The 11,447-nt window shown below is 38.4% G+C and overlaps 1 protein-coding gene across 2 annotated transcripts; it reads right to left on the bottom strand.

Moving 5' to 3' along the window:
- Window positions 1–11,327, bottom strand: glt8d2 (glycosyltransferase 8 domain containing 2). Of its 2 annotated transcripts, XR_014086149.1 has the most exons (11): window positions 11,104–11,327; window positions 8,447–8,490; window positions 6,802–6,888; window positions 6,039–6,237; window positions 5,833–5,950; window positions 5,638–5,722; window positions 4,930–5,042; window positions 4,593–4,759; window positions 4,141–4,253; window positions 1,110–3,934; window positions 1–558 (listed from the first exon to the last, which is right to left on the bottom strand). XR_014086149.1 is itself a non-coding variant. In XM_008401525.3 (10 exons), exons 2-10 carry the CDS (start codon window positions 8,463–8,465, stop codon window positions 3,756–3,758), a joined length of 1,080 nt encoding a protein of 359 aa, XP_008399747.1. In that variant the 5' UTR covers window positions 8,466–8,490; window positions 11,104–11,327; the 3' UTR covers window positions 1–3,755. The 2 variants fall into 2 exon arrangements, 1 of the variants encoding a protein (XP_008399747.1); XM_008401525.3 differs by having other exon boundaries at window positions 1–3,934.
- Between the last annotated feature and the right edge of the window lie 120 nt (window positions 11,328–11,447).

Raw genomic sequence — 11,447 nt, 5'->3', positions numbered from 1 at the left:
TTCAATAAATACAACAAAGTTTAATAAATGCAAAATAACAAACAGCAATTATTAAAATAAAACATGCAAGCAACACAAAAAGGCCACATCGGCACATAAGTTTCTCTGAAGCTTTTTGATACTTGTTGCACATTCTGTCCTCTTGTCCCTCCACAGGGTCCAGCTGAGTGTGTCTCTTCAGGCCTGGGATCATCTGATGGAACACCTGATGGGTCTCACAGTAGGAGCTGAGACACACCAGACAGGACATCTGGGCCTTGTTGGTGCAGACGCTACACACAACCTGTCCCGCATCAGGCTGTGGTTCCAAGCTGCAGCAGGCGGTCTGCTGAGCCAGCAGCTCCAACTGATCACTTAGCCCAGACATTCCTGCGTTAACCTGAAGCTCTGGTCTGCTGGTGAGGCGCCTGTTGCACAGGGGACACTGGCATCTGTCAGCGTTGTCCCAGTGTTTGGTGATGCAGGTCCAGCAGAAGTGGTGTTGACATGGCAGAGCCACCGGCTGGGTGAACACATCCAGGCAGATGCAGCAGAGTGGCTGATCCTGAGCTGCCATGTCTGACAACAGAGCCGGTGACAAGTTTCAGCAAACACAAGCTTTTAAGAAGGTCCTAAAGATATTAAAACATATTAGTATTAAAGTCCAGGTGAACCCTAAAGCCTTGTGGCATTTACAATGCTTTGCAGATGCGTGCAATTCATCTTACATACGCTTTTCTTCTATTTGTCATAATTATGTTCAAACTTAAAAAAAGTTTAACAATGCATTTTAAAACCACAAAGAGGATGTCGCTGCAGCAAGCAGAAACGGCTGTGGACGACTGCACTGCACTCTGGGTTACTGTTCAAGATTCAGCTTTCTAATATTTACAGCAAGTTAAGATCAATGTGACCACATTGTATTTGCAACAAGCTTTTTGTTTCTGCTGTATCTGTGTATTTTCTGTATAGTAAGGACGGAAGCCCACAGGAAGTGAAAGTCAAAGCTTTAGTGATGCAAGTGCTTCCAGCTTTCAGAAATCAAAACAAAGACGGGATGGTGATTGTTTCATACTTACTGCGTTTCGGTTCCCTTTGGCCACTTTCTAAACACAAATAGCTGTACTCACCTGCTGATCCCTCACAAAGGCCTGGCTGGATGTGAAAACAAAACATAAAATTGTTGTCGATCTTGGATGTTGTCTGCAGACAGTCAGCTGAGGCTCTGATGATTTAGCTTTCACTTCCTGTCAAGCATGTGATTTATAATAAACTCCTGCCTGAATTTGCTCTGTGTAATCTGCAGAGTCAGTTGATAAGACCTCCTCTTTTATCACTTTAACTAATCAGTGAAAAGCCTCATTAAGTGAGAACTGAAATGTTTATGTATATTAACATGAATGTATTACTAAGTGGTGCTGAAGGTTGTAGAACATATTTCATCTTGACCAGGTTGAGATGTAGTAACTTGTTTGAGAGCACACATTTGATTGGCTAACAGCCAGAAAAGTTGAAAAGTGAAAGAAATTCACTGGAGATCTAAGAACGTCTACATAAGTCTGGGAACTATTTTATAGTCACATTCTCAAAACTCCTACAAGTTCCAAGATTAACAGCAGAAACAAGACAGGCATCCTCAAAGAACACCTAAACTGATTTTAGAATAGATTACAAAGCACCAAACATTTCGCAAAGGTTTGAGTCCTTTAATACGCTCATTTTAATTCTGCTGATTAGAATAGTTTCTAAACATGCAGCTGGTATTGGGATAGAAACTGTTGATGGCTACAGAAAGTGTTTGAGGTTCAACTTCCTCAATGAACATTTAAAACAAACATTAGAGCAGGTGTTTATAAGAAACTGGAGCCTGTGTGAATAATTTTAATGTGTGAAACAGCAAAAATCCACATTCAAATGTATACATACGAACATGAACAGCTCAAATAAATATTAAAAAGTCCAGATGAGTGAATGAAAACCAGTCAACAACTGGTGAAACAGCAGCGATATCAGAGTCACAGACGTTGAGTCATATCAGTGTCCGAAAGGAAGGCAAAAGTAGATAGAGCTTCTGCTGTAGTTCAACAAATCAAGCAATATATGTATGTGTATATATATGTTTTATGCATATAGGTTTTTTTATGCTGGTTTGCAGCAGCTGAGCTCAACAACACTATGTGTAAGCCCCCAAACGCTATATATTTTCTGTTTAGAGCTGATGAAAGTGATGAAATTTATGATTAGAATATTACATCAGACCAATAAAAAATGGGAGTGAGATTTAGACGCTTGTATCAGTCGGTGAGGATAAAAACGGAGCCAGAACGGCTGGAGAACCGGTTTTAACCAGAACTACCAGCACAGGATGACCTCAGTGCTACAACATTTCAGTCTGAGGTAAAGACACATCAGCTCATCGTTTTTATCATGACATTGACCCGGTTTAGTCAACAGTCTAACAACATAAACAAAACAAAAAGTAAGAAAATGTGTGTTCTTTTGTTGTTACAAACAGTGTTGGAAAAAACTGCTTATTTCTGTTTAAATGTTGCCACATCTGTCAGGAGAATGCATTCGTGTGTTGAGCAGCAGAGGTGAGTATGTGGGTTGAACCCATGAATGGTCTGGCAGTACCATCAGAACCAGTCATCCCTAAAGTACTCATCACTTGAGGTTTTTCATTTGACCTCCAAGTAAATGTGGGGGCTTACACACAGCATCGTTGAGCTCAGCTGTAAACTGGCATAAAAAAAACAATGTTTGCTGTTATTTACGAGGCAGTTTTGCCAGATGGCATACACTTCACCCATGAAGACAGGAAATAAAATAAATATGAACTTGAGTCATTGCACCCAGAATCATGAATTTCAAGTGTTTTTTCCATTAATTGTAATGATTATGCTTTTAGCTAAAGGAAGCACAAAAGTCAGTCTCAGAAAATGTCAAGAATAAATGATACCAATAAAAAATATCTTTTATGCAGGCATCTCTTGTCAACCCCACACACCAGTATCATATTAAAATACATGTGAAATGGCGAAAAAGTATAAGAAAAATTTAATTATTTTTATTGGGTATGTTAAAATAAATTAAAAATTTATATCTGAGCCAAATTTATGTTTGATTCAGATATATAATTAATTATCTGAGCCAAGTCTATGTTTTGTCATATCTGTAAATAATTCTTAGTAAGCCTAAATAATACTGAGAATTAAAAAAATAATATATACACCACAAGAAATATGAATATTCTACATGATTCCCTGTTTCACTTCTCATAACGTCAATGAAAAAAATCACAGAAAATTTAAATACCAGAATCTTGTTTCTTTTACAACTTTAATTATTTAAACTGTTAGTATACTAACTAATTCTATTCAATACATTCTATAATTGATAAGATTGTGTCGAAAATAATTAATTTAAAGGCATATATGTATACAATATGAGTTCCTAAATAAAATCAAACAGATGCATAAAGCATTCTCTGCCATGAATTATTTCTGTGAGTTTAACTCTTAAGTCCTAACACTTCAAACTTATCACCTGAGAAGCTGCATTCACTATTTATAATTTATGGAACAATAGCTCAGAGATGGCCCTGATTCCACATATAAAGATCACATTTTGACATAAGACAAACTTATAAGCACAAAAATGAGAGGAATAGTTTAAAAAAGCCCCCTTAGTTACAACACAAAGGCAGCCTTTTAGTGGGAGCAGACTAAAAAGCAAACATTCTGAAATGAGTGGATCAGTCACTGCAGCGTTGGGCCTTAGCTGTCACTGCCAGGCCGAGTCAAAGTGAACCTTCCAGACGGGTCAGGTATGAACCACCTTTTCCACAGATCCGAGTGGACGGCTGGGTCATTCCATGGTTTGAATGGGCCATTCCAGTGCAGCAGCTGTGCCCCCTGCAGGAAGCTCTCTGCATAGCGTGCATTGGGGCTCCAGCCTGAAGACAAAACAATGTTGTGGTACCATGTGTAAAACTATTCTTACTCACTAAAATGCTCCCTTCCATGAAACTGCATATTCTTACTTGCTGCTCACTAGCTTTGGTCTGGATTTGATGCATTATAATTAGCAATATTATTTCTGATCAGGTTTTTCTGTCTTCTCACGGCATTATCATGTTTGAAAGGTTAGTTAGAATCTTACCCAGGTGTCTGACATGCCAAAGAGGATCCAGCGCTGTGTATTTGTCATGAAACACTATCAGCATGGGCGGAGTGGCCACGCCTCCTGCCATTGCACTGCTGTAAATGTTCTGCCTGTTGGAGAGAGGGATTAATCTCATGCTGTGCTATGCAGACACTCTCTCTGCCTTGATGAAGGTTCATTCATCTCTACATGCCTCCTGCTCCAAGTGGTTCCCACAGCAGAGGAGGCTGACCCAGTTTCTGATGAATTTGGCAGCACTCACAACATCATGCATGTGGTAAGCAACCCCCACCCTGCACCTTCCCGCCCCGTTAGTGTTGACCAGTGATGATCCTCTGTTTGGGTTCTGGTTTTCTCACCAGAGACTCCATTAGAACAAAAAGGAAATGAGTAGAATGCCTCCATTTTTTATTAACTTTGCAGTTGTAGAAACAATATTTCCCATTCACCTGAAATTCTCCTCCATCCATCTCTCCAGCTGTTTGGTGATCTTCTGCTTCTTCCACTCTTTGATTTCTGCGACAAACACGCCGGGGTTGAAGGAGCAGTGGTTGGGGTTGATGGCCAAGTCTTTCACTTCTTGCTTTCTGTAGTCTAAGAAGCCCATGTAGGTGGTCTGAGGAACAAGCTCAGAAAACAACAGACTTTAGCTACCAACATAAACTCCATCATCTGTCTTATCCATCACTCGTCAACCCAGAAAATAAATCACTGAATTTTTCATGTAAATGTGAAATTTATATATACAGTGTAATATGGCTTTCATTAACAACCATAGAAATGCACCTGCATGCCAATGCTTCGCACCATCTCATGTGTGAAGGGTAAGTCACAGTCAGAGGCAAAAGCAGCAGCATGTCCAGTTTTCAGCTTTATATTGTAAAGGTCCTTAATGTCACCTGAAAATAATAATCATTTGAAGGCATAACCATAGAGTCGTTCATCACTGATCATATAACATAACATCAGTGCTTCATTTATAGATTATTATTGTTGCTGATTCAATAAAGAACTTTCACAAACACTGACTCTCTAATGAAAGCATACAACAAAACACTGGCAACTACTTCACAACTATTTCAAAAATTTGTTTTGTACGTTTTCAAAAGTATATATATATTTTTTGGAATAATTTAATTAGCATTTGTCAAAAGCGTTATTTAAACTTAATCAGTGCAACACTTTGTTGTAAAAATGTAAATGACATTGCCATAGCTTATTTGAAAAAGGCAGTCCAGGATGTTGGAAAAGATTTTAAGAATTCATAAAAATCTGAGGAGGTAAAAACAAAAACAAAAATGATCTATCTTTCTATCCGTCCATCTGTCCACCCATGTATGTATGTATGTATACATACATACATGTGTGTGTGTCTGTCTGTCTGACTGACTGAGTAGCTTATTATATTTTCTAATGATACTAAAATGGTGAAATGTATCAACAGTGAGACAGCAACATCTAATCTCTACCCAGATTCTGTTTTTAAACACATACCTTGCACAATGACATCGTCGTCCACATATATGACTCTCCTATGGCTGATGCCTAGTAGAGGTAGGTAAAATCTGACAAAATTAAGCTGTAAAACACAGTTGAGGTTATTCCATGTGTCTGAAACAGAAGCATTGCTGACTGTACATTAGCATATGTGCTCACAACATAGTTTAGGAGTAAAAATTGAGAACTCACTGGATGAAGGAGATCAGGGCGAGAAGAATCTGGCTTCACCTTTCCTCTTAGAACCATAGGGTTAAATTCTAAAATCTTATACTGAATGCCTTTCAGCTTGGTCTTCTCTATATATCTCCTTGAGAGAAACAGACAGTGATACCTGGATTCTGAAAGGTGTGAGGGAAGCCTTTATTCTTGATTTAAAGCTGAAGACAGTGACAAACCTTGCAATTTTGACTGCATCACGCAGAGTAACAATGTAGAAGAAAACACTGGAATCTGTATTACTAATGATGCTGTTGATGGTTGCCATGGTTGCCCCAGTACGCTCCTCGGAGGCACAGATGATAACAGGAACAACATCATCTGTTTCAACCTCTTCAGCTGGGAGATCTGCTGTTAAACCATGGCTCTGCCTGTATGCTGAGAGGCACCAAGAATGGAAAGGGGAGATGAGTTAGACCCTGAGAGTGAACTACTGAGAGAGATTGTTAAAGGTCAGTCTTGTGTAAAATCAACTTTTTTGAGCTTTTGTTATTCCCTCATCAAAAACACACCTGGAGTGTTGCCTTGATTTTTTTAATGCATATCTCAGAAATCATTTAATCTCCCTGGCAACCACTCAGCTACGCTAAACACCTGGGTGGACCTAGCTCCACCTTTGAGGTTAGAAGAATTCAAACTGGACATCTGCTGAGCTTATTATACAAGCTACTTCTCAGTGCAACGCTGGTAAAAATGTTGTTAAACGGTTAATAGAGGAGCCATGTGATGACTTCATGAAGGCAGAGCTTCAGAAAGAGCAGGAGTTTCTTAAAGAGGCAGAGACCCAATTTCATGCTAAATTTCTTTTAAGTAATATGTGTATAATTTTTATAACAACTGGAGGTAACATAGTTGCTTGATTGTGCACTATGTGCCTGGAAAACACATAATACTGCCCCTTTAATGTCCAGAGCATAAAATCAGACATCTGAGCTGCCATACCTTTTTTTGGTTGAGTGGAGAATTTCAGTGAACTATGGAGGAGCAAACATGCCAGCAGTACCAGCAGCACAATAAGAACCTGGTTGACTGACACATGGGAAAAGTTGAGTCAACATTTACTTGGAAGAACATCTAAAGTTTCATTCTGTAACAAGAGGCAAACAATTCAGGGACCTGAAAAAAATGGAAGGAAATGTCAAATGCAAAGATAAAAAAAGAAAAAAACAAGTGATTCTTGAAATGCTATACCTTTTATTTCATTGTAGACTGAGTTGTCATCCTATTATGTTTTATCTCAATTATTTGATTTAATTGGAAATTCAGTTCCAGTTCAGTTGGATAAACCACAGAAAATATATATGCAGGTTTTTGTTGTGCCATTTCAAATCCAGACACTGAAAAGTCGTAGTGACACTGAACACAACAAGTGATGAAACCCTGAAGAAGCTGAAGGGTGTATTTGTCACTCACCAGCAATACATCTGAAGAAGCTACTTTAAATCCACCACTGTTCTGCTTTGGTTTAATACAAAATGTAAGACTCTGACATACCTGAACTGCTCTGCTTAAAGTCACACTCACCACTAAATCAACTAATTTTGCTGATAAACCTAAACAGGTTAAATACAGTCCTATCTTTAGGATTCTGTGCAATTTTTTGACAGTTTGTTAATTTTGGCATTATTTTGCCTCAGATCATCTCACTTCTGGCCTCTTCAGTCGAATGATTCTTTCAGAATGCTTTCAGAATAGAGAACACCTCTGGCAAAATCTCTTGTTCCCTGGATCAGACTTTCCAGACACACTGAAAGAAATGGGACCCCAAATTATTTGAAATAAACTCTGTGCACCCCCTTTATAACATCTGGTTTATAGGAAACTATGTGGTTTGTCTTTATGCATTGCTTCCACAATCTACTATCACTACCAAAAAGAAATTAAATGCTTTGGAAGAGAATTAGGGTTAATGAAAAATAAATAAACAATTCTGATTTTTTTCCCTCAGAATTCTGAGATTGAAGTCAGAATGTTGAGCAAAAAGTCTGAATTCTTTTTTTTCAGTGGCCCTAATTCTTTTCCACAAAATGCTGACAGGTATTTATGGTTAAAAAAAAGCTCTTAAAATACCAGATCATGAGCTTTTGAAGTTCTGTTTTGTATTACCTGCCAAAGGTAGGTGGACTTCTTTTTGTGTCCGCCTGGAAAGTTGGCAGGATTTCACTACTGCTGAGCTGGAGGCATGTGATTTATGCTGCCTCACAGTTTGATAAAAATCACCACACATGACACATTTGATCAAAACAAATCTTAGAAAAGACATGAGCAGAATGAATGTTTGGTGCTGATCCTGATGACTTTTTTGGAGCAGCTCTCAGACGTTTGTGCGATCCAGTTGGCTGTTCTCTATGTGAATAAACTCAGAAAACATAACTCCGTACGGACTTGTATCATCTGGTTACTTCATCACAGCTCACGCAGTTCCTGCTCCCTTTCCCTGGAGGAAAACTTAAGAGTCTGTCACTGGCAACAGCTGGTTCTGATAAACTTCCACTTTAAAAACTATGTACACATGTATGGCAAACTAGACATTGTCATGTGTAATTGTTTCCTCTACAGCATTGATTGGATCTCACTTAACACTTACTTTTTTTCAGGAGAGGCATATTTCATAATTCCTCCAAGTAGTATCTGCAAAACACACGAAATAAAAAAGAAAGAAAGACTGTCAGTTATACTGACACTTTGTCAGTGTGGATTTTATTGGGATTGCTGTAAAAGTGAATCCAATTGCAGTGTTTTGATTGGCAGGGGCTGGATATCACTGGAGTTAAAGCTCTCCAAAAACAAATACTGCATGAAAAAACATGTAAAAGGAACAATGAACAGGTTATTGAAGTTCAGGACAGCACATCCAGCCAGTCCTAGATGACCCCAGAACGACCTCACCTCACTGTTAAAGTAACTGTTCATGATTCAACAATATGAAAGATTCTGGACAAGAAATGGGACCCATGGGAGAGTTTAAAGCACAAAATCACCGCAAAGCAAAAAGAATCATCTCATATGTGTGGAGCTAACACAGCATTTTACAAAAACAACAGCAGACTCACAGTCACACACAGAGGTGGTGGTGTGATGGTCCAGGGTGGCTTTGCTGCTTCAGGACCTGGACATTTAGTCATAATTGATAGAACTATAAATCCCACTCAGTACCACTGAATTCTGCAGAAAAGAGTGGACCAGAATTTCTCCATGGTGATGTTAAAAACGTACTAGTTACGCCTTGGCAGTTAGCTACCACATCTATTTATTAAGTTAAGTGATCAAATGCTTTTTCTCATATAGGACCAGATTGACTTGCATGTTTTTTCCCCTTATAAAATAAATAAAAATCCCCTCTTCATGAAATAAAACAATACATTGAAAAGGTTTTTTTTAGTATTTTTAAGACTATTTCTTCTGTCATTAAAAGGTGTTTTGTTTCAGAAGAATTTTGTGTCTTATGTTTTCAGGAGCATCACCCTCTGGCTCGGACAAACTGCTCCTGTGATGTGACCTGCAGGAAATTCCCGGTCGTCCAAAGCCAAGAGAAACCGGCCGGCACATGTGGCTGATTTTGTTTTCCACGGCTCCCTTCCTTCCTGGTGCCAGGCTTAAAGAAAAAAACTCTGTTTGAATTCCAGCTCTCTAAAGTCAAACTTATTCCACTGGTGGACTAAACAAACACAGATTTCTATGAATTTAAAGCCTTTCTTCCCCCTCTGTAGCTGATGCTGCTGAATGATGGGTTAAGATCCTTCACAGGAACTCTGACAATAATGTGAGTTTATGAAACAACCAAAGGTAAACGTACAGGCCTGCTTCTTCCTCCTCTGTCTGCTTTTGCAGAGCGTTTTCATGACTCAGCCTGATGTCAGCTGAAATTAAACAACATGTTCGCTTCACACAGCACATTTGTTTCAGTTTTGTTTGTCACTGTTTGGAGAACCTCCACACATCTGGAAGCATTTGGCTGCAGATACACTTTTTCCAGAAAACAGAGCTACTTCCTGCATCATTTCTGCTCTAGATTTGAACAATTAGAAGTCCGCTCTGGACACTATGAGTTACAGTGCGCTCATCTTTCATCCACGTCATTCATTTTTTCTTTTTTCTTACCAGATTAATATTTGCTGGGTCATAGACTTGCTGCTGCAGCCACAGGAACAGGCAGACTGGATAAACCCAAATAAAAACAGGATATTCTACACTTTTGCTGCTGGTGTTCTACTGCATGCACCGCTCCATTGTGATGAGTTCAAATCTTTCTGGATCACATTACAGATCACAGAGACTTCCACAAGTGTTCTTATATTCTTAAACTTTCTCCTATTTCGCCCTGTTACAATCACAAACAGATTTCATTTGGGTTTTATGTGGTGCTATGGATCAACTGAAACTAAAATTAACATCTTTGTCCTATCTGCAAAATGTTATGTGTTGAAAACCTTTAATTTAAATTTAATTTAAATTCATTTCAGCGTACATATATAGTGCCAATTCACAACAAAAGTTCATTCAATTGAATCATGAAGATTCCAAGTCAAATATATTTATTCCAATTGATCCTGTTATCAAAGAATGGAGTCAAGTTCAGTTTTTTGTTCCAACTGGTTAAAAAGTTTTCTGTCAAAGGAAATCCAGAAGATTCCATCCAGTCAGTGACTGGCAGCATTCAGTCCTCCTGAACAAGCGTGAAGTGACTGTGGAAAAGGAAACTCCCATTTAACAGGAGGAAACCTCCTTCAGAACTAGAACCTGGTTCAGTGTGAGCAGCTATCAATCACAACTGATGAAAATACAGAAGTTCCAGCAGTACTTTCTATGTTATAGAAAAATAATCATGCCATAGGAAGCATGTCCATTTGTTGAAATCCAGACTTAAATCTCAATGAGAATGAACTTTTTTGCAAGGAAGAATGGGCAAATGTTTCAGTCTCTGAATGTGCAAAGGTGGTGCAGTGAAAGGAAGCTCCATAAAGAACTGACTCAAGGGGCTGAATACAAATACACACAGTATTTTGCACATCTTAATTTGAAAAAGAAAAAACCCCACACAATATCATTTTCCTTTCCACTTCATGATTCTGCACTGTTTTGTGTTCTTGTATGACATTAAATCCCAAACAAAAGACACTAAAGTTTGTGGATGAAACTTAAAATGTGAATAAGTATAGGGAATATGAATACGTTTGTGTTAGTCATTGTGTGAGACAAATCGTAAGCATTTTGAATAATCTTTCTGAAATAATCTACACTCACCATAAAAGAGGTGTTGACAGTCTCATCCCTGGATTGCCCAGTTCATGTTGTAAAACAAATCCTTTATTCCTTTTTCTTAAACTTCTCTATTATTCATCTTCCTCTTCTCTCCGTCTTACTCGTCTTGTTCACCATCGACTTTATCTAATCGCTCTCTGCTCCGCAGAAGGCTGGATCCTGGCTTCGTGTTTCCAGCAGAGTTCCACCTCAGCCACATCGATAGAGAAGGAATAAAATCAGCAAACAAAGCTGTGCTTTCTAAATAGGATATTTAAATTAGACTGTTTGTTATATTCTTGAAATAAATAACTGATTTAAAAAACATTTTTAATTAGTGAGCGGAG

The sequence above is a fragment of the Poecilia reticulata genome, chromosome 23, assembly GCF_904066995.2.
Source record: "Poecilia reticulata chromosome 23, P_reticulata-male-v2, whole genome shotgun sequence".
Classification (NCBI taxonomy): Eukaryota; Metazoa; Chordata; class Actinopteri; order Cyprinodontiformes; family Poeciliidae; genus Poecilia; species Poecilia reticulata.
This window is presented reverse-complemented; position numbering and strand designations above follow the sequence as displayed.

Coding starts and splice junctions, on each gene's coding strand:
- glt8d2 (XM_008401525.3), bottom strand. Junction 5,951..6,038: donor GATGCAGTCAAAATTGCAAG/GTTTGTCACTGT, acceptor GTTTCTCTCAAG/GAGATATATAGAGAAGACCA. Junction 5,043..5,637: donor CGACGATGTCATTGTGCAAG/GTATGTGTTTAA, acceptor TATTATTTTCAG/GTGACATTAAGGACCTTTAC.